This window comes from Tubulanus polymorphus, chromosome 4 (assembly GCF_964204645.1).
Source record: "Tubulanus polymorphus chromosome 4, tnTubPoly1.2, whole genome shotgun sequence".
Classification (NCBI taxonomy): domain Eukaryota; kingdom Metazoa; phylum Nemertea; class Palaeonemertea; order Tubulaniformes; family Tubulanidae; genus Tubulanus; species Tubulanus polymorphus.
In genome coordinates, this window is record NC_134028.1 from 11,523,426 (window position 1) to 11,548,551 (window position 25,126).

The following is a 25,126-nucleotide window of genomic DNA, read 5'->3' on the forward strand; positions in this document are numbered from 1 at the left end:
CGAGTTTTTTCCGTAATGCCACACCGATAAAAAAATCATGTTTCTCGGGCGGGGCAATCACCAAAATAGGTAGGGAATTTTTTTTTCTTTTAGTAGAAAAACAATTTTGGGTTTACTTTTGAAAATTGGGTAGGTCGCCGTAAATAATTTTTTCTGGGCCAACATTTTAGTCAGGAATATGATTAACAGCTATAGTAGACCACGATACTAAAAGGAAATTGAGGTGTTTGTACAATTACCTATAAACAAACTATATTTTGAACATACTTCAAGGAATTCCTGGAATTTAACAATCCAAGGTCCCCACCATGTCCGATTAGCAAAGGTGTTTGGGCATGGCTGCACCATTTCCAGAATCAAATTGTTAAATCCGATGTAATTGAATATTTTTTTATGATGATCTCAGTGCCGACATCACGATTTGATTGAAAAGAAAAAATATTTACAAGACATTTACAAGAATGTAGAGATTGGTAGTCGGTCGGGCGCATATATATTTTTGAAAAAAGTAATTTCACCCATTCTTTCTGTTTGAAATATTTTTCTAAAATCAGTCGGGGAGAGGCTGGTACAGCAGTGTTTCCAAGAGCCATGATCCAACAGCTTCCGTTGCAACGGTGGAGAGAGATTGGCGGTTGATTAATCACCAAAGCAAGCTTCTCCTGTGACAAGACCCACATTTTTTCTGCGGGCACATGACTCTGGGTGATCACGAAGCAACGGACATCATGAGTAATACGTGATACATGTATACACAAATTCTACAATGCTCCATCAAAATCTAACAAAAATGGGCCTAAAAAGCACTTGGCTTCCTCGGGTACTTCCACTAGTTCAAAAATATCAAAACAGACCGACTTAAGTTCTGATGACCAACATTGAGAAAGTTCTATCGCTCTTTAGGCCATTCAAAATTGATACCATGTTTCTCATCACACTGGTTTCTCAAAGTGACGAGGGAGGCAGTTTATTTTTACCATTACAAAAAGAAATTAAGAGAAGATTGAAGAAGAGCCTGGAGGAGTCAGCTTTTGTTTTCATCTAGATGAAAAATGCAGTTACGATTGCACGTGGTAGCCACATTTTTACCTTTGGATTTTCGTTATCACGATTAGGAGAATCACCGCATGCCAGAGCAACCTGCACCTTTTACAGTTTCGAAACCCGATCTACGCGAACCTCGATCACCTGATTCATTGCCGAAGATGATACGAACACAGATTTATTGATGCGGGCGGGAATATTCAATTTTTAGAATAAAAAATAACATAAATCATTACACTAGACGCGGGAGCGCTCAGTTCATTTTTACCGGATTTTCGTCACTGATTTTTCCGACGAAAGCGATGATGAGAAATACGGTTTCATAGGGCAAATATATTTGTTTAAAGTAATTTCACAACTATCTATCTTAAGAGCCTGAAAGAAAGTGAGCGTTTTATTTTCAAACATCTTAATTCAAAATCTTTAATTGCCACGGTATATGTTGCCGATGAACCGTGCTCTTTGTGTGTCTTTCGGCCTCATATGGGTAGATCCTGGCGCATGCACCAATAGCCTCAATAGCCGATCGTCTGCGACGGCCCTTTGTTTGAATCGAGGTGATTCCAAGAAATCCCCTCCCCTCCCTCGATAGGCCGAGCTGCTCATGAAATTCATCTGTCGCTTCCAGTCCACTGACTAACTAAATCAATCTACCTTCAGATTAATTTGTACTGCTACAGCCGAAGTCCGTTATGACGCCATCATTTTCGATAATGGGCTTACTTACCGCTTATTTTTGAGAGAACAATATTCTTCATATCTTCGTTAAAACACCATGTTGCTCATCTGTTCCAAAAACGGTATAAAAAGGAAAGTATACAGTCGAGCTCCACTTCAAGGACCTCGGATATAACGATTTATCGGTTATTGAAAACCTGGCAATTCGCAGGACAATATTTTCTGGTCCTCTGACTTTCGTTATAAGGAGGTTCCACTGTAAAATTCACTTTTCACAACGGATATAAGGGTCACCTCTGCTCACCTGTCTCAATATTGAAAATGCACATAGTCGGTTAGCATCATTTCCTGGAAATTAACTGACCACACATAACGGATCCATTGGCACTGCCATCTGCTTCTTTCATTCCATTTTCTATTAACTTTTTGAGGCTTACAGGAGAATCATGAAAACCCATAGCCCTGAAAGATTATTTACCCCAGGTTAATAATATTAATTTACTTTCGTCTTGATACCGGCAGACCTCTAGCTTTTCAGTTCGGATAAATTTGGATTGTGATTAATTTTTGAAAGCACGCAAATATGAATTTCTTTCTGCTTGGCCTAAATCGATGTTTATCAAAATGCATCTCGCCTCCACAGACAAATCCCCCTCTTGAAAAAATATCTTAATTCCGAGAATTTCACCCCCAGAACACCAAAGCCGGACAAAGAAAGTCGAAATAATCTAAGTTCAGGCGAACCACCTTCAGCATGATCGAAGTCCGACTGGAAATATGTTCCGTCTATCTTTTTCGTGGTAAGTCGATTCCCAGTTATTTTTCATCGGACGGAAATGCATTGCTTATGAAACTATCGCATGTTGCATTTATCAATCTATTAACTATTTATTAGATACTAAGTAATCTTTAATCATCGCGTTATCAAATTTGTTTTCAATATCATACATTACAATTAGGCAAATATCGCATTATTATCTGACGATAATAGATCTAATATTATTCAAACTTTAAATAACCAGGTCAAAGCTAATCGGACACTGATTTATAATAATATATATAGCATCAATTTATAAGTGGTTTTTATAATTATTCTTGGACACAGACAATATATGCTCTGCTCGCGTATCTTTTAATGTAAACTGTTAAATATCATTTTTCAAGAGGCTAGTTTGCAAGAAATAAATCGCTCCTAATTTGCATGGTTTTCTCCTGAACGAGATTCTTGGTTGTTGGGTGTTACGCCATTTTCTAGCCCCCCTCGTGGGCGACAAAGAACTTACTATACAGAATTATGCAAATGCCCACTATGTTTCAATCAATCGTAAGAATTGTCCAGAAGAGGTATTAGAATCATTTTCTAAATTTCGGAGAGCATAATCACCTTGTACATTAATGGTGGTAAAATTTAATTCCTTCAGAGATTTTCCCTCAAAGTGCCAACTAACATGCGAAAATAAAAGTGAGTCTTTGCGGTAGTTCAGAAATCCTTCCAAAATCCTAGTCACCTAGTCCACAATTTGTGAAAATCGTGATTATTTCAATGGACAAATATTAACTTGTCTTGTTTTCGATATTTATTCAATTTCATTTGCGGAATAAAAATACGATAAAATACGACGATAAATATGTGTATTTTGCACATTAAAAATCCCTTTGAAACGGCGGTTTCATATTTCATCGGGCGATTCGTTTTATTCAAAACAGTTGCTTCAATCAATACGCATAAATATGACGTCATTTTAACCTTATATTATGCACGTATATCAGTCAGCGCAACCAGACTGTGAATTTTTATTTGATGGCCGATGGCTGAACCAAGAACACATAAATAGATCTTGTGGTTAGGCAAAACCTTCTCAATTATCCGCTTCACATCGTACATCGCAAATTACATTATACGATGGAAAGTAAGATATCGGATGAATTATTCTGAACTCCACAAAAGAATTTCTGATATTTTCAAAATGTCCAAACTGTAACTAGCACTATTTGACAAAAAATTGATAACTAGTGCTGTGTTGAAAGTCCAGATTTGAGCCACCGCATTACTAATCTAAAATGATTACATTCGCAACTAGAAACATTGGTAAACCCTGATCTTTCCAACTAAACCCATGCTCCCAATTAAGATTTTAGCTAACTGGGCCAGTCAATCTATGCCAGAAAAAACATTTTGTGTCCTATATTTGATTCAAATACGAATTCTATAGGCGGTAATGCAAAATGGGATTAGTCGTGCTAATGTGAACATGTCGTTGGATTCGCAAGAATGCATAATTTAACATAATCAGAGCTGCATCCAGGTCAGCGAAACACAAATGGAAGATTTCGAACCCCTGTCACTTAAAACATGATTTTTTTCGTAGCGGTTACAACGGTGGAATTCATTGTGATCAATTTCTCCTACATTCATGATTAATTATGTGTACATACACATTTGGAATTTCGGGAATTCATGGCAATATACATACAGTGGAACCTCGTTACAGCGAACTTCACGGGACCAGAAAATAATGTTCGTTATGACCGATAATTCGTTATATGCAGTATGAAATTAATCAAATTTTCTTACTTTGGACGACTCTATATTTGTTACATTCGAATCGTGTTATCCGAGTTTGTTGTAAAGAGGTTCCACTCTACTATCCGCTTCTGCAAATCCACATTTCTTTTATCAGATGACTAAGTTTCTTCATGTTTTACAATTCTGTCTGAAGCTAATGAGAGCACTCGGCCGAGATACAAAGTACGCCATTTTCGCCAAGTTTTGATTGTTTAATTGAAGAGAAAAAATCTCAAATCGAAAACCATCATCCTCATATAAACCATATCAAACCTTCACCGATGGGAATATTTACGCGTCACGTTATGCAGGGAAAATATCCAAAAGAATTCCGTAACAAATCTCTATCGTTTTAAAGTTCCGACCATTTCTAGCGGAAAAAACGATACTCCATTGTCCACCTATGAACGTATTAACGTGTGGAATCAGACCCACTCACATTCAAATCGAAAGTACTTCACAATAAACGACTCCGTATAGGTTTCCTCCTTAAATCCCATAGGTTCGACCAAAACTTCCAAAATTTCTCGACCTAACTAAACCTACTGTGGAGACGTTTCGATACCAAACATTTTCTTCCCACTTGTAGGCACCCAGCCATCAGCTAATATCCATACCCTCATCACCGAATTCGAAAATTATCAAACTGTTTGAAAATCTCACAATCTTACGAAAGTGCAAATTTGTATCGCTTTCTTTACTGTCGATCAAAATTAAATTGTAATTGAAAATACTGCTAATATATTGAAAACAATTTGAAATTTTCAGTGTGATTTAACATGCCATACACAATTTTTTTACTTCAATTGATTTCATGTATCATTCTTTTGTTGTTTTTTCTTTTAGTTTATCTATCGTTCATGTATCGCTATTGTTTATTATCACCATTCATTTTCACTGCTTTGTAATAATTTTTCTTTTTACCATACCGTTATAATAAGTGTTACTATATACATGCACCAGCTCTGTTCTCCGTGTGTAATATTATTTTAGCTATATTACTAATTACTAGACTATTGTAATCATTGCTATAAATATGTTAGTCGAATCCTTCGACTTAGATAAAGTCAGACTTCGAATAATTCGGAATTCCAGCCGTTTTCCAAAAAACGACTAGAGAATTAATTTTTGTAAACGGAAAATTTATATCAACCATCTTCAAAAATGGTTTTAAAATGCAGAATATTTCGTTTTTTTCTATTCTTATGCACTAACCACAACCACAACTGTTGACATCATCGATTTCAAGTCAGTAACAGGTAAGAAATCAAACTTCAATGGGGGAAAACAGCCCTCTGACTTTCTGTGAGTAATGAACGTTAAACGATTTTTTATTTCGGGACCATTATAAGTATTACGAGACAGAAAATTTTCTGACTGATGAAATCGACTTTGAAATACATGTATAAATTTCAATGAAAAAACGGGACTCAATATTCATCCGTTATAAGCGATTATCAGACATTCGCCGATACGTAGGACAGACGTAGTACACGTTACCTTGCATCGCTGTAGTGCAGATCAGGAACAACAGTCTCCCCCGGTAAAGATGAAAGTCTATGTCAGTTAAGGTCCGGGGTTATAATAATCTTATGGTAAACCCACCCTTGAACAGTGGCCTCAGTTATGAGACACAAGACTACCGAAACCCAATAACAGATAAAACAACCAAAAATAAAAGCACACAAACATAAGCCTGGGTCCAGGGTAATTACTACTTGGAATAATGAAACATGTGGCCTGAGGGCAATGTGAGGTACATTTAAACCTCGTTACAAAGAACTTCAGCGGACCAGAAAATATGTTCTTTTCATAATCGATAGTTCGAAAGTTATATCCAGTACGAAATTATCAAAATAATTCTATTTGGGACGAGATTCTAGGTTTGTAATAACCGATAAATCGTTATATCCGAGGTCCCGCTGAACTCTCTGAAACAATTGTCCCGTGCAAAAGATTTATAGGGAAACCTGTTAACCAACAAACTTCGAAAAAAGTGATTAGAAGAAATACAAACTCTTTTCAATCGTTCATTCATAAATGAATAAGTAAGTTTATTATTACAAAATCATACTATGGCTTAATACATGAATAACCATCACCTTGGAAACACTTGGATGTGACAACCATTTTGCCATGGCTCATTGAAAAGATATCGTTTATCAATTAACTAATATATTTATCGCTTTCCTGTTATTTTCGAAAACAATAAGCACTAAAATCGACATCCTTTTGTCAAAAAAGTATTATTATGAAGTAGAACTCAACACACAGCGTGGATGAGATTCATGAGGTTAATTCAAATGCTTTTTAATTGTAAAGCAAAAAGACTTATCATTACGATATAGAAGCCCAGATAATGTGAAAGTTATACGTTTGTTTATATGAGCTTATGCGTGTATATCTATGCGTTTATTTGGGTATTATAGAAGAGCCAGGCATTTTAGTAAGTACGATGTTAACAGTCGAACCTTTAGGATTAATTGAACGTTCTCTTTTTGTTGAAATAGTACAATAAATGCAGGGTGAGAATATGAATTGAAATGTCGAAGTCACCATTCACGGACTAGTACCAAAGATATCAAACGCCATAGCATTGGATCTAAGGTTTAAAATATAGACTTTCGTATGCAATATTTATGTACCATATTCACAATTATGCAGAAGGTTTCAACTAAGTTCAAGTAAATTTTCTAAATTTCAGAGCGACACTGTGGTTCTGTTATCACCATCACGTTATCCGAGTAACTGTCAGGTCCCATGATATCTGGCGCCAGGTATCGGATATGATAACGGTGTCATCACCAAGATGGCTCCTCAAATACTTTATCTTTACCATCATTATTTGTTGGTTCTGAAATGAAATAAATCGTGAAACAGTTTTGGCAGTTTATTCACACGCACACACACACACACGAAACGAATCTGCATTTCCAAAACAATTTGTTTATTCTTCGTAAATAGTGTGAGTATGAAGAGTTGACGACAGAATATAAAAAATGTGGGTTTTATACTTATTTTTTGTTCTCCACGTCGGGAGTGTGGCTATTCTACCATTTCAAGTTAGTTTGCAATGGTTTTTTTTTAATCTTTAAATAGGGATTGACCCTGTTATTTATTTAGTTGGTAATTTTCGTTTGACTTTTTCTGATCGAGTGCTGATCGATCCTCTACGGACCCATTACACCTGTCGGGAGCGAAACAGGGGGTATAATTTTAAAATCGGAAATCGAGGTACGGATATAGTTGTGTGATCGGTGGTCGAATTTACAAAATTTGTTTGTTTACATCGAAGTACATAAATGGGAAATTCGGTTCCGGTTCATTCAAACTTTCAACCAGTCTGAACCGGCAAGCGACTGATTGGGGAGTTAGTAATGGAGACCAAGGCGGATATACATACTATCATCAGACGGTATTACGAACACTTTCTCAATGAACCTCTTATGAATTCAGGTCAAATATAATCAGTTCAGCTATATTGAACCCACCCACTACGAATCGCGTTTCGTCGGCCAATCGCGTGCTTATAGAATCATTCATACATAAATACAATATGCCATTTCATTCGATCTGTGTTCCACGATGCCTGTGTTACTAACACATTGTTCATTCATAAAAACAGTTACCCCAGTTAACTACGCTCGCTCCGCCTACGGTTGTGAATTACCATTAGAATTGGTTTCCAGGAATACGTGGCGTGTGAAACGAGTCATCCTTTTGTCGAACTAGAGTGAATGGTATATCTGAATGGCAAGCAATGGAACCACTTAAACAGGCGGGATTCTGCAGACATTACTATCACTACAACTAGCATAACAGACATTTCATTCATAGCACCACGTTAGATCATGTTGGTCTGTGTACTACGTTGCCGCTAAATGCACGACAGCTGTCATGTACTATAAATTGCATTATATGCCTCTGCCAAGATAACACATATGTACAAAGTATTTACTTATGGTACTGTGGCGTAAATTCCTAATCTACACCTACTCAGGTTGGCGGTCACAATGTCAACATCATGCTTACTGAACTTTAAAGAACGGACGATTGCACACCTGGCGGTGATAACGGAAAAGAAGATTTGAGACTTAGCGCTCACATGACGCTAAAAGTTCCGTATTTCTCGGTTCGGAATTTCATTCCTGTAATAAGCAGATATCTAATGAGCCTTGAATATTTCCGGAATTATAGTAGAAAAGCCACACTCAGCGAATAATAAATAAAAAATCCACTGCGTACAAATCAGCTAAAATGTTTGATTATTTTTCCCAAATTATGTACTTCGATTTAAACAAAAAATTCTGTAATTTTGACCGCCGATCACACAACAATACCTGTACTTTCATTTCAGATTTCAAAATCAAACCCCCTGTTTCGCTCCCAGCAGGAGTGGTGGGTAATTTGTAAGGGACACCATAGATAAAAAAAAAATCAAACGAAATCTACCTATCAAATGAATAACAGGGCCAATCCATTCTAAGATCAAAATGTTGGATTATCAATTTGTTCAAAAGAATCACAACGATATCTATTTATCAAGATTAAGGATAGAAAAATATAGCTACAAAGCTGCAATAATGGGGTTTTGACTTAGCAATACCCCTATGCAAACTAAACTAGAGGCCCACGGGCCTTGTGAAGTCTAAGCGTCGGGTAAAGTACTTTGCATAGCCAAGACATTTTAAAATGACGTTGAGCACGGATTAGATCCCTCCCCCATTCTGCAAAATTAATTAAATTCAAAAAAATCTTTTAGTCCTTCATATTTTCATCAGAAAAACATTTTGTGCCCGTTTTGACTTACAATCGGGTAACTCTGTCAGTTCTACAGTTTAGGAATTTACCAAATACTAAAGTTTTTCTTCCCTCGTATTTGATTGATCACTACTATCCCCGTTGAAGTGATCACGACGCACTACGACGCACTACTCGCTATCATTCGTACAAACGACAATATCCTATGCCGTTATAAGAGCCGCATCGGCAAGCGTCTCTTGTATGTGCACCCCAAGGCATGGAACTCGAGGATCGAATTGCCAGCAAGCTCCGGGCCATCCTCCCCCGGCAGGGATTCGAACCTGATGGCATCGAGATTGCCACGGCACGAAACCCTGCCATAATCGACCGTGTGCGCAGATACATGCGCAGTTCAGATGATGTGATTTTTAGCCAATCAAAAATCCCGTTTTATTTTAGCCCGGGTTTTCCCATTTATAGTTCTTCCTTGAAATTTGCCTCAACGATTATACATCGAGCAATCTGATTGGTGCCGCCAGTTTTCGTCCAGAAAGCTGCGCATGTACCTGCGCACCCGGTCTACTAATGCAGGAGTTCGTGCCGTGGCTGAGTGTAGCGATGCCATCAGGTTCGATTCCCTGCAGAGGGAGGATGGCTCCGGTCCGGAGAACAGGCAAAGTCCAAACCGCAATGCCTGTAGCGCCGAAGGCGTCACTGAAGCCATACATTATATGTTTATTTATATTCTTAAGACATCTGGTTTAAATGATCGGTGTTCAATTATGCAAATTAGTACCGCGCAGCAATCGCCCGCACATCAAAAGTAAGGTTTTTTTCATCAATATAACCACTGGCTTGCAAAAAATGAGTATAAAAATTTCAAATACGTTGGAATAGATTTATATTTTAATAGATTATCCATAAAACTGACAAATCTAATCAATATTGTCTCTTTTTAGTTTTAGACATCTCCGAGTAGTACACTAAAAGCGGCGCCACTAGTGCTAGTGACTCATTTATCGATCCGAGCAATACAAAATTTCCCACGCCCAGCCCACGAAAATGAGGGCATTAATCATAAATCCGCCACAATAACTCTCTGCTCGCCCACCCACTGGTTATTCACGAGAAATTTCAGCGTTTGATTCGCAGCCGTTATCGCGGAGATGTTCAAAAGGTTATTCTTTCGTTTCGAGTCATTTTAATAAGTTAAAAAAATATTAAAATGAGATTTGAACATGCATGATGAATGGCAAAGCTACATTGACATACTATATGTATATTATGATAAGGCCCTTAAAATTAAAATCGAAATTACAGGGATCGAACAGGCACTATACCTCTAGATTCTCTAGAATCTAATATGAATTGATGTGTATATGATTGAGTAGATGTGTCAAGGATTCAATTCCCAAGTACTTTTTTAATTACCCGGACTTTTGGAGAAAACATGGGAGGATCTAGGGTTTGACTAACACACATAAAATGGCAACATATATTTAAAGGGTACTACCCCAAAAGAAAATTCATAGGGAACAACGATAAACTCATTTAACCATGTCATACTTGACTGGGCGCGCAGTGTATGTCACGGATTAATCATAAATGGAAAAATCTGGGCTAAAATATAATGCTATTTCTGATATAATGACATTATCTGAACTTTGACTCGGGCTAGTGTGGCGGAGTTTCAAATTGTGGGGAGTATAAGTGCCATCAGGTCCGACTCCCTACCTGGGAGGTGCCTGCATGCCCACAGCACGTTCTGAGGGCATAAAAACCTTTTCCATCTACAAATGAGGACTGATGACACAAAGATGGCGAGACGATGACCGATCGACTGATTTGTTCCCTTCACAAAGTATACACATCATGAATTTCAATGAACAAGATGCTAATGCATCAAAACCTGCTTGGTCAGTGAAGGTAACAGTCGGCCAGCTTGGATAATTTCATGACCTAGTTTGGTCATGTGATGCGACATGCAAGTTGTCAAACATCTATCTGGAAATTTTTTTTGAGTTGAAGATCTGCAAGATGTATTATAGGAAAGTTTTCAGTTTACGTTGCAGTCCCACAGGTCACATATTGTTGGACAGATTTCAACATTTTTTACATTAAAACATTTAGCACAGTTAATTGTAACCCCTTTTGGCTCATGTATCGTTAGAAGGGTGACAATTTCTATTTTCTGATGGTGCTTATTTCATTTTTCTTAACTGCACCAATCTGACACAGTTAGAGCTTAAAAAAGATACATCACTTTTATAAAGGCGCCTAAAAAAATTGACAATTTTGTCATTGGCTGTAAATTTTTCATTTTTTAGATAAAATGTAGGATTTTTCACTGAAGAAATAGTTTTATCCGGGGATTTAGTTGATACTGCATTCATAAAAATATCGTCAAAGAAACATGCATGCCAACCGGTTGAGTGAAGTGCAAAGCGCGCGCGAGTGGTTAACCGTTGATTTTCTGCCTAGGCAGTATACGCTATTTTCGTGGAAATTTTCAAAATATAAAGATTTTTTTGGATTAAAATTATCTTGTTATTGTTTCCATGTTGAATTGAAGGATTCTCTTCAGCGTGAAATTCCTATTAGTCAGAGTTCAGTAGACATTCCAGATTTTCATTAGCAATAAACATGAAATGAACAACTAGGGGTCCATGAACACAATGCCCACTGGGGAATAAGTGGTTTCAAATGCTCAACAATCCAACAATTTCAATATTCAACGCCCCCTGGTGACCATATAAAAAACCAATTACATCACTTTTATAAAGGCGCCTAAAAAAATTGACAATTTTGTCATTGGCTGTAAATTTTTCATTTTTTAGATAAAATGTAGGATTTTTCACTGAAGAAATAGTTTTATCCGGGGATTTAGTTGATACTGCATTCATAAAAATATCGTCAAAGAAACATGCATGCCAACCGGTTGAGTGAAGTGCAAAGCGCGCGCGAGTGGTTAACCGTTGATTTTCTGCCTAGGCAGTATACGCTATTTTCGTGGAAATTTTCAAAATATAAAGATTTTTTTGGATTAAAATTATCTTGTTATTGTTTCCATGTTGAATTGAAGGATTCTCTTCAGCGTGAAATTCCTATTAGTCAGAGTTCAGTAGACATTCCAGATTTTCATTAGCAATAAACATGAAATGAACAACTAGGGGTCCATGAACACAATGCCCACTGGGGAATAAGTGGTTTCAAATGCTCAACAATCCAACAATTTCAATATTCAACGCCCCCTGGTGACCATATAAAAAACCAATGACCTTGAAACTCACCACAATGATAAAATATTTCGGTAGCTACGATTTTTTAATTGATTGTGAAAAAAAATATGCCTTGTTACCCTGGTGACCATATGCAAAACTGGATGAACTTAGAACTCACCACAATCATAGAACATGTCATGAGCTACAACATTGCAATTGATCATGGTAACAAAATATGCCTAGGTACCAATATAATAAGGAAATAAAAAGTAATTCTACCATTCCAACACCCCCTGGTGACGATATAAAATAACTAATGTCCTTAAAACTCACCACAATCATAGAGAGTGTCATGAGCTACAACGTTGCAATTGATTGTGGAAACAAAATATGCACAACTATATTATAGAAATACCAAGTTATTGTATTATTCAACGCCCCTGGTGATTCAGCTAGTATCACGGTAAAACATGTCTCAGAGTAACGACTGACACAAGGTTCAAAAAGTCACCCAGCCACCAAATTTACCTCAAGGTCACGAACATCTCATCCTTCGATATAGCGCTAACCCAATAACAGGTTTTCTGCCTAGCTGGTTTGAATCTAGTACTTGGAAGCGTACGAAGACTCTAACGAAAATCAGTCTCATCAGTTCATAGGGGTCAACAAATGTGCTGGATATGTGGATCAATATGGACAACTGCATACAAAAGGTACTGATATACTAAGTTTACTATAACATATAATATATATATATATATATATATATATATATATATATATATATATATATATATATATATATATTTATATTTTATTGCAACTAGTTTAGTTTGCTATTGATACCAAATGGTTTTTGTGTTCCTAATTTCTTGATCCACAATTTTTCAATAGTCTTTCTATAGGAATCATTTTTCAATGCCCATGATTGATAGGTTGGATACAGAATGGTTTAAAGTGTTGAAATGTTGTGCGATTGGATCGTCAGTTTTACGGCGTATTAGGGACAAATTGAGTAATTGACGTTGGTATAGTGAATCCCCCGTCTCCCCCACGTAGATAAATTTGTCACATTTATTACAAAAAATTGCATACACCACATTTTGTGATTTACAGTTGATAAAGTTTCGGACATAATACGAGGACCCTTCATAATTGATGAACTTATGGTTCAAGTCCATTATAGCATTAAATAGTTCCAGCAGAGACTTATCACATTGGACTGGTATTTGGAATTAATCCGCCAATATTGAACTGATTGAATCTTACGACATTACGCCATAGGACGTGCGGCTCAACTCCAGAACAGGTAAAAGTAGAGATCTATCAATCCTAAATGTCGGCCGATTCTACTCGTCGACAATGTCTACAGCCCCGATTGTTGTCCGATTCTACTCGTCGACAATGTCTACAACCCCGATTGTCGTCCGATTCTACTCATCGACAATGTCTACAACCCCGATTGTCGTCCGATTCTACTCGTTGACTATGTCTACAACCCCATTTGTCGTCCGATTCTACTCGTCGACAATGTCTACAACCCCGATTGTCGACCGATTTTACTCGTCGACAATCAGGATTGCAGACATTGTCGACGAGTAGAATCGGACGACAATCGGGGTTGTAGACATTGTCGACGAGTAGAATCGGTTGACAATCGGGGTTGTAGACATTGTCGACGAGTAGAATCGGTCGCAGCCGAATTACTCCTTTTCTAAAAATGTATCTTTCAGCGGGGAACTATTCCACGCTATACTGGACTTGAACTGAACTTATCTGAGTTAGACATGTACGGACATATTGCGCAGTTTTTACCGCATGGTTCACATCTATTTTGTTTTTTAGAAAACATTAGGTTATGTTTTTTGTGTATTAAAATATCACATAATGAAGTATCCCTTCTGTAAGCTACAATAGGTGGTTCTTTGAATATTTTGGTTAGTCTTTCTGACTTTTGTAGGGTTTTATGTCCTTTTCTCAGAATTTCATCTACTATCGAGTGAGAAAACTTGAAAATGAATTACGAAAAACCAAGGAAAAGAAATTCCGGACTTTAATTAACAATAGCTGCGGAACCATTAATCCAGAAGAGATAGATATGAAAGCTATTGGAAATTGTTTCTATAGATGTATTGCACACTCTATTCATGGTAATGAGGAACCTTACAAGAGGGTGAGAACAGAAATAGCATGTGAGCTACAGACAAATATTGTCAAATACGAACCATATATAGATGGGGACTATGATAATCACATCCATAATGTACTAAGGGAAGATGGTCACACTGATTCATGGGCCACAGAGGCGGATATCATAGTCGCATCTTATCTATATTCAATTGACATATTTGTACGGACCAACATTAACGGTGCAGCTACCTGGATTAAATTTCCACCTGGTGAATGTAATCATGAAAAGATGTTCATTGGTATTATACATAGAAATAACCATTTCAACATAGGTGAACTCACACATCGACCATGCAGATGCATACGTAAAAGACAGTCAATAATTCAAAAAAGAGCTGACAGTACTGCAAGGATACATAAAGAACAGGTCACAAAAAATACAACCGTACATGAAATACAAAATGACCGTAAACGTTCAGTACAATGCAAAGATGTCAAGCCCGAAAACATCAACGAAAAAAATGTGGAAGTCGTAAACCTATCCAGTAAGTTATTAACGGGACCGTTATATATATATATATAACAGTTAAATATATATAGATTCTGAAGCACATGCTTCATCATGTGCTTCAGAATCTATTTATATATAACTGTTATATATATATATAACGGTCCCGTTAATAACTTACTGGATAGGTTTACGACTTCCACATTTTTTTCGATGAAGCGAGCGCGACAGTGGCGGCGCGAACAGAATACCGACCTAATTCAATTTTATTTTATTTTGTGAACCGATCGGGCGGCACTCACAGACATTTTCGAACTAATTGTTTGCTCGACTGACAGGGTCAGAACGAACGAACTACTGATATCTTGGCCGAGTGTGACTGCAGAATTTAATAAGTCACTCGGCCGAGTAGATTGAGGAATTCTATCGTTTATTCGGCCAAGTAAAGAACTTAACTTTTAACTGAGCTCGGCCATGTGGATCATCGAATTCGAACAATCACTCGGCCGAGTAAACAACTTTCTGACATAATGCTCGGACGAGCAAATGCCCGAGTACCTCGTCAATCGGGACCGTATGACTTCCTGTGACCTTGACCTTGGACCTACAGGATCCAAAATCTAATCAGTCACTAACCTCATCTAGTACAACACAGTTGTTAAATTTCAGGAAAATTTGACAAAGGGTTTGGGTGCTAGGGCACTGAAACCACTGTGGACAGACGGACGGACAGACGGACGACAAGTGAATATAGTATGCCCCCCACAATGCGTTGTGGGGGCATAAAAACTAAGTCATTGTATTGTTCAAGGCCCCTGGTGGCTATATACAAAAACCAATGACCTTGAAACTCACCACAATTATAAACCATGTCATGAGCCACAACTTTCCAATTGATTGTGATAGCAAAACATGCTTAGGTATCAATATGATGTTGAAAAAATCTTTTCCATGAATGAGTACTGATGACACCGAGATGGCCCCCAATTGCATCATAATTGGCTGATCAAAAAATACCTGTCTCAGGTATATAAGGTCCCTTTCCTAAGAATATCCATCATAAATTGCAATGAAAAATTGGCAAACCATTAGGAAGCTACAGGACTCAGAATTCAGACCAAAATTGACATTGGGCACAAAAAAGGTCACTGAACAGCCAACTTAAATCCGATCGACCCAATTTTTCTCATGCTGATTGGCCCTTGGGGGATACAAATATATATGAATGATCAAGGTTATTGATAAAAGCGTCTTCAAAATGTCCCTCGAAAACTTTGAAAATGTGTAAAAAGTGCTGATTTTGGCTGCGAGTCGGCCATCTTGAATCTGACAGGGCCAGTTTCTGGGCTGAAGATGTGTCTAGGGTAGATACACGTATAAACCAAATATCAAGACATTACCTTGAAGCGTCTTCAAAACTTTCCAAAATAACTGGATTGTGTGTACAGACGGACGAAAAGTGAACGCAATAGCCACAGTGGGACCCAAGTGGGCTAAAAATTGGTGAAAATATTAATACTGTTGTTATCGTGATGATTGATATAATCAAAATGGTTCCATCAATTAAACAATGATTTTATCTATAATAATATTCCGTATAAGCTGACTCCTTGCTTGAGAAGGCTAATACACTCTTTCATGTATTTTTGTTCCGCGCAGACTGGGTAGAATATCGGTAACCTGCCAAATGTTGTGTAGCGCCAATATGGCGGGAAATTCAAGTTGGAGGGAAACTCCTGACGGTTAGCTTTTTATCATGTTTTTGAATATTTTCCAGTTCAAACAACACACTGTGTATAATGTGTACAAGAGCCCCAAGGGGCACAATGGCCAGCCTGTCAGATTTGCTTTTTATAAATGATGTAATCTGTGGGTTATATTTATCAATATACACTCCCTGCTCAATATCATTTACATAGTAAAATCGTGTGTTAACACAGACAGCAGGAACAAATGTAATATAGAAATACTAAGTTATTGTATTGTGCAACGCCCCCTGGTGGCCATAAAAAAAACCAATGAGCTTGAAACTCACCTCGATCATAGAACATGTCATGAGCTACAACTTTCCAATTGATTATAGTATCAAAATATGCTTAAGTATCAATTATGATGTGGAAAAACTTTTTTTCCACCTACGAATGAGTACTAATGACCCCAAGATGGCCGCCAAGTGCGTCATAATTGCCTGGTCAAAAATACCCTCTCGGATATAAAAGATCCCTTTCCAAAGAATACCCATTACAAATTGCAATGAAACATGGCGCACCATTAGAAAGCTACAGTACTCAGAATTCAGGCCAAAATTGACATTTTTGGGAACAAAAAAGGTCACAGTACGGCCATCTTGAGTCCGATCGACTCAATTTTTCTCATGCCGATGGGCCCTCGGGGGATACAAATATATACGAATGATCAAGGTTATTGATAAAAGTGTCTTCAAAATTTCCCTCGAAAACTTCAAAAATGTGTAAAAAGTGCTGATTTTGGCGAACAACAATGGCTGCCAGTCGGCCATCTTGAATCTGACAGGGCCAGTTTTTGGCCTGAAGATGTGTCTAGGGTAGATACACGTATAAAACAAATATCAAGACATTACCTTGAAGCGTCTTCAAAACTTTGGAACTCTCACGAACTATGTAGATGGTTATCTCTCGACCTCAATAGCTTCAAGACCCATCTCAAAACAACTTTGTTCCATGCAGCATACCATTAACTCTCGGAAAGCGAATTGTATTTAACATTTTTTGGCAGAATAAAATTTGATTGAATTTGCAATTCGGGCACATGGCTAATTAGCATATCAAGGTCATACACCCGATTTGGTAAAACCTTTTTTTCGCGAACCTTGCGCAATTGTCAAGGATGAATTTTCTGTAGAGCAAATAAAGTTCCTCCCAAACACCAAATCAACTAAAGATTTCATAGAAATCGATCTTGAAATACGATTTTAAATCTTAAAATAAAACCCGGAAGTAAAACAGTAGACGATACCGCGGATTCACGCGAACACCTGATTTCTGTAAACGAAATGTTGGTTGTGACAAAATTGTTCAGACGGTTTTAGGTGGTAATAAGTACGGAAACGTAACGACCATGGTCGACTTATTCGATGAAATCAGGCCTATGTGATATCCAAATTTTGACTTTTTTATTCTCCAGACCTCCCTGATATAGAAATAAAAAAATTTGGTGGTACGAAAGTGCAATCACAGCGCCGACGGGGACAGAGCCGTGTCAGAGATCGGCGGAGTGAAAATTGAGGTGGACGAACACGAAGAAGTAGGCTATTGCGCTACTTGAATCACGAAAACTCCTGGCGTGCCCAGACGCTTTTCGTTGATTAAGTAATACAAATATCATGCAATGGGTTTTCACAATCTACCACTGGTATTTACCGGATTTCAATATCACTCCAAAATTCAAAGAAACCTCGAAATATCGAACCGGAACACTTCCGGTACTGTAGATATCCGCGGCTGCCCAACCGGGAAACTTATTTGTTTCAATAGATATTGATAGGATCCATCATCTTCACCCGTCAAGGGATTCGAACCCACTAAGCTAAAGCCATGCCAGAATCGGGTCGGGCCAATCACAGCGCTTGTAACAAACCACATTAGGCTTCTGTGGAATTTCCCAGTAAATGGGCCAATCAGCGAACACGTAGCGAACGCGGAAGTATTGTCGCGTGTTGATACATGACGTCATGCGCAAAAGCGCCAGTAATGAAATCGCGATAATTCACGTGAACAGCTGCTGATATTTTCAGATAAACCAATCACAGGGAAGACACAACTTCCTGATTGGCTGATAAAAATTAAAATTTTCCCGATTTAACTTTCGTGAAAAATGCAGAAAACATTTTTATGAGACCCTATTTCAAAATTCTGCTCGCTACGATTCCGAGAATGGATTACGCTTAAATACGTGATTTGTTCGAATATGGCAAGCAAAAGAGCCTTTTGTGTGGAAACCATGTCATTTAAATTCCCTCCATTTGTATAGTAATAGGCTCAGCCTACGGCTGGCCTAATAATGCTAATTCCATACGTGACATGCACAAGGGGAGTCAATAATGAGAAAATACTCTTGCAATCTCGCATACCACAGAAGATCTGATTGTTTCGACTAGCGCGGAGTGATTCAACGTCATGGACCTAACATTGTGAAAGGTTTGCAATGACTAGATTGGATAGTTCAATTGTGTACTTGGCCTTTTTTGATGCCTTATAAAACGTTACCATTATGAAACCTAACCAATGTTAACCATTCAGCGTCATTTTACAAACGACAGACGTAAATCGATGTGCAAAACGTCACAGGTCTATGTGTACACATACAAGCTACTTGGCAAAGTATTATTGACAAAGATGTAGAATGGCTTCCTGTGATTATACAATGACCTATATTTGAACGTCGAAATGTTATATTGCATTTAATATCATTAGAAGACGTATTGTAATAGTAAAGGATGTATGATTATATCAGAAGCGGCAGGCATAAATCGAAATGATATGTAAATCGGATTATTCGGTTAAATGGCGGATGTATACACGATGCGGAAGTCTGATATAAAAGTCAGACCCTGACGTGGGGATGCTGGTGGAATGATGAAGCTATCTACGATGTATGTAGGGCTGGCGTGAATTACATCAGCGGCTACAAGCGGTCAATATGAAAATATGTAAACATATTATTTCAATATTCAAATGTTTTAGAAAATATGTTCGATATTAGGGGTATGCAGGTTTCGTGAGATTAGCAATTTATAATAGCATAGCTGTCATATACGTCTCCGCGTCCTCTGATGGCATGTGTATTAGGTGACAATTCAATTCAATTCTTTATTGATCCTTATTACATTGAAATTCCGGGATAAAATTCCCAAATTCAATAAATACAAATTTTAAAATAAGAAAATACAACATACATGACACACGGGTAATTCATACAGAATAACATAAACATGTTATTTCATATGACAATGTCTATTTCAACCCAGACTCAAGACTCTAGGATATCGAGTGACAGCCAAACCCGTGGCCCGGGCGCGGGCCGGCTGGCCACACGATACGCTCGAAGTCATGATGAAGCAGACATCAGGAAAGCTCTTTCTTCAATCATGGAGGCAATGGAGTTGCAGACCATTTTAGAGGCATAAGTAAATGAAGTCGGTCGCAAGTTCGCGATCAATTATTGAGAATTTTCAATAAAAAAGATTAAACCACTACTAGAGTCGAAGACCTGTATCATCTACCCAATCGCCAAATCTCATAATTCCCCAAATTTCTAAAAACTTCGATTTCAAATTTGCAATTCCACATTAGCTTATCCCAGAAATTCTACATTTTTTTCGCAGGCGTCAAATAATTTTTTAAAACTAATTTTCTTGTTGGATTTTATCGTAATAAAAACTCTGGAATTGTTACCGAGAGAAATCCTAAAACTGTTGTAACAAACAAATCTTGAAATTTACTGACAATTTCTTAGTGATGTGAATTTGAGCTTGATCATACAATGTAAACCAGGTTCTGCAAATACTAGTGGAGAGAACACGCATTGTGTTTGATTCCTATAACTGAGAATGACTGCTCAGTAAGTTTATTAGGCTACATTAACTTTCACTTGTAGAGACACTCAGAAATTTGTTGTCCATCATTATCTATTTGTTATGGATTTGGAAGTTCCAGTATCAACAGCGGTACCAGGATCAATTCAATTTATAATGTATTGATAATAAATAGCTCATCTTTATTGCCAATCTACAACTTATAGATGTACTCAAATATATCAATAAAACATTTTATTTCTGCAAACGAATAAACATAGCAATACATTTTCTGTTACTTTGTTCAGCTCACCAGAATTAGATTGAGTTATTGATAGAATCCATCAAGTTCCTCAACAGTGATGTGATAATATCAAAATGGTTGATGAATGGCGAAATAAATGCCTGTTTATATCAAAAATGATATTTATTGAGGATACGTGGTTAAGTTCGGTTTCAAAGCTGAATCGCATCACAAAACCTGGTATCAGTACATAAACATACATGCAATATGCCAATGATAAGGCCCTCTTTTATTAATAGTTGGATTACAGATCCGCCGCAAAATATTTCCGATTTTAGGCATATAAAGAAAAAAAATTTATTTTCATTTTTTTTTTTCCGCTGCCCCCTAATTCTTAAGCATACGTATGGAAATAAAAACGAACATTCATAATTTCTTTCCACTGCCACATAATCTTTTGAAATCAAACACAAAAAAATTGCGGTGAATGCTGGGTGTTCTATAGACTGGTTGCCTGTCAGTAACCAGTCTAGGGTATTCTAATGTATATTTTTGTCGGGTTCGTTCAGTAAATAGTGACTTGCAAAAATGGTGGTGTCAGTTATGAGTGTAGGCATAAATAGACAATATTAGAGTATCATTGTCCCATAACACCCTCCAAAATAGGGGAAGTTTTATTTTTTTTTAAATCCCGCCCCTGATCACTAAATTAGTAATAAATTCAATGTTTTGAGAAAACATTTTTTAAATTTTTATTTCTGTTCCTGTCGCCGCAATCATTACAAGCCAATCATATCTGTCATCCAAGTTATTAAAAAACGGCCCTATGATTAGTTCATGCAACTAGGACAATATCTTCGACATCTTCAAATGAATTTTGACTAAAATTAGTACTTTTTAGGTGGTAGCCCTTATGGATCCATATATCTAGGATATGTGTTGACCAGTAGTTCGAAATAGCCGTAAGTTATCTATTAACTGATGAGAATTATTTGGATTAAATCTTTGTACGCTTCCCAGTGCAGCATTTAAGGCAACACGTTATTGCTGCGTTGAGGCTATATTCTATATCACCTTTTTTATGTCAACAGTATTAAGCAATGTGTTAGTTGTTTTCAAGGCATCAATAAACTTTCAAGTTAGTATTGCGATTGGTTCATTCAAAATCAGGTGAAATTAGGTGATACCTTAAGGGATGGTGCTGTCAAGCCTCTTTAAGGTAATGTAAACGAGGGGTCCAGGGTCCATTTATTCTATTCTATTCATCTATTTTATTCATTTGAAAATAAATAAGTTGATTACTCACCCAATACAGTAGGATGACTGGTTTTCATGGATACCCTGGCTCTTTTACCTACAGGAGAATCACCTAAAAATATACAGCAAATCACATACATGTGTATGGTACAAACGTAGGGAATACCCCTAAGCCAGAGAGTGAGTCATGTAGAGAATGCAAAATTGTAACACGGTACATATTCTTAACACTAAGTTTCATCTAACAAAATGGGTTTCAATATGACTGCGGCAGGACCGTTGGAAGCAATTTGCTTATCAATGCAGCCAAATTTTTACAAGTTACAATTTTACAAGTTTACATATTGCAGCAGTGAATTTACTGCAATTTCTCCATAATAGGATATTCAATGAAAAAAAAGAACGTCACTCAGTGAATTATTGCTGCAGCTTTCATGGCTGCACTTCCAACGCTACTGTTTGTAGGACATCTTGGATAACATATGCGCATCAAAAACCCTGTGGTTTATCCATATCATGCCTTTGATAAACATACCAAGTCATATGAAAATCATTAAAACTATAGATTGTAGAGCAAGAACAAGATCAAATGTCTAATTAACACAGAAATTTGGTTGCTTTTCACATACAGGATGTCTCAATAAATGTATTACCATAGCTTCATGATTAATCATTCTTTAACTATCATAAGAATACATTTCTTTGAGGCGGATTGTAGGTGACGTGGATGTTTGTTCAGGGATTGAATGTTGAAACGCAAAAATAAGTCATGCATGACTGAGCACAGGATTTGACAATTATATTATCATGACAAATACAGCTAGAAAGAAACTTTAAAAGAGGACATTCGTTTATGAAACGCATGTAGACTGGAACACCTGCCACGTTGATTGGAAAATTTTAATACCGGGTATTCAAATGTCATCCTACTGTGTAATTCCAAAATTATTCTTTGGGATTCAAAAATTGAGGAATCAACCATAAATTCTGCAATAAGGCCAAAAAAATGATACCTAGTTTCTCATTCCCCGGCCGGGTCAGATAAATCAACGGTAAAAATTGTAAAAATAAAATGCTGCCAGCCAGTTAATACCTTCTTTTTATTATGAAAATAACTAGGGGTCCAGGGACAACATACCTACTTGGGAAGTGGTACAATTTCAATATTCAACGCCCCCTGGTGGCCATATACACAAACAAATGACCTTGAAACTCACTACAATCATAGAATGTCATGAACTACAACTTAGCAATTGATCATTGGTAACAAAATATGCCTAGGTACCAATTTAATATGGAAATACTAACTTATTCTACTATTCGACGCCCCCTGGTGACCATCTGCAAAACCCAATGACCTTGAAAGTCACCAACTTGAAAGTCGTCAACTTTGCAATTGATCATGGTAGCAAAATATGCCTAATAAGGATAAACTAAGTTATTCTACATTTCAACGCCCCCTGGTAACCATATAGAATAACTACTGTCCTTAACACTCACCACAATCATAGACAATGTCATGAGCTACAACTTTGCAATTTATTGGTAACAAAATATTCATAGGTACAAATATAATATATAAATACTAAGTTATTGTATTATTCAACACCCCCTGGTGGCCATATACAAAAACCAATGACCTTGAAACTCACCAAAATCATAGTACACGTTATCAGCTACAACCTTCCAATTGATTGTTGAAACAAAATATGCTTAGGTATCAATATAATGTGGAAAAACTTTTTCCCACCTACGAATGAGTACTGATGACACCAAGATGGCCACCTATTGCGTCATAATTGGCTGATTAAAAATACCTATCTCAGGTATAAAACATCCCTTTTCAAAGAATACCCATCACAAATTGCAATGGAAAATAGCAAACCAGTAGGAAGTTACAGACTCAAAATCCGGACCAAAATTGACATTTTTGGGTACTAAAGAGGTCATAAGACAGCCATCTAGAGTCCAATCCACCCAATTTGTCTTCTGCTGATGGGCCCTTAGGGGATTCAAATACATACCAAAGATCAAGGTAATTGATCACAACGTCTTCAAAATTTCCCTCAAAAAGTTCAAAAATGTGTAAAAAGTGCTGCCAGTCTGCCATCTTGATTCTGACAGGGCCAGTTTTTGGGCTGAAGATGTGTCTAGGGTAGATACATGAGTAACTCAAATATCCGCCAATTGCGTGATAATTGGCGGATCAAAAATACCTGTCTCAGGTATCGAAGATCCGTTTCCATAGAATAGCCACCACAAATTTCAATGAAAAATGGCAAACCAGTAAGAAGCTACAGGACTCAGAATTCTGACCAAAATTGACATTTTTGGGCATTAACAGGAAGGCCATCTTGAGTCCGATCGACCCAATTTTTCTTGTGCTGCTGGGCCCTCGGAGGATACAAATACCTACGAAAGATCAAGATAATGGACCGAGGCGTCTTCAAAATTTCTCTCGAAAACTTGAAATATGTGTAAAAATTGCTGATTTTGGAGAACAACAATGGCTGCCAGTCGACCATTTTGAATCTAACAGGGCCAGTTTTTGGGCTGAAGATGTGTCTAGGGTAGATACATGAGTAACTCACATATCAGGACATTAAATTGAAGCATCTTCAAAACTTCCCAAAATAACTGGATTCCGTCTACGGACGACGGACGAAAAGTGAACGCAATAGCCCGCTGGGATTAAAGTCCCGCTAAAAAGGACTCAATTTTGGTCAGTGTGAACTTTAAATGATAACTGACTTTTTTAACAAAAATGAAATCTTCGAAAAAAATCGATATGGGCCTTTTGTCTGAACAAATGTTCATAATTTAACTACCGGTACATCCCTTGAATGACGTAAATAAAAACAACTAAAACTATGAGTGATCCAATAAGATACCGTACAAACTTGGTGAGAGCCTGGGTTTCATCCCAGGTTTTACATTATCATAGGGACCAATCAGGACAGAAGCTCCAAAGTCCTTCAAATTTGAGGCCAGTGCCGGTTACTGACGAAACAAAGTTTATAGACTGACATGATTTTTAATAATTTCACGATAGGATTTCTGTATGTAGCTTACATCTTCACTCAGAAAAATCGTTGTAACGCGCAACATACACCGTTACGCCCGAACGCTCATCGCTGTGCCGCAGTTAACAGACTAATACTAATAATCAGGCTCCAAAACAGAT

The 25,126-nt window shown here is 37.3% G+C and overlaps 1 protein-coding gene across 5 annotated transcripts in view; it reads right to left on the reverse strand.

Annotated features, from left to right (window-relative positions):
- Nucleotides 1–6,326: 6,326 nt before the first annotated feature.
- The window catches only part of LOC141903160 (poly(A)-specific ribonuclease PARN-like), a 139,182-nt gene continuing 120,382 nt past the window's right edge, over nucleotides 6,327–25,126 (reverse strand). For 4 of the 5 annotated variants that reach the window (XR_012619054.1, XM_074791170.1, XM_074791169.1 and 1 more), the window contains 2 exons: nucleotides 21,992–22,054; nucleotides 6,327–7,142 (listed from right to left, as the gene is read on the reverse strand). Coding sequence is in view for 3 of the 5 variants with exons in the window: in XM_074791170.1 (XP_074647271.1) it covers nucleotides 7,090–7,142; nucleotides 21,992–22,054 (116 nt within the window). In the remaining 2 variants the exon portion in view is untranslated. Of the gene's footprint in view, nucleotides 7,143–21,991; nucleotides 22,055–25,126 lie in introns of those variants that run through there. The other variant, XR_012619053.1, reaches the window with a different exon arrangement.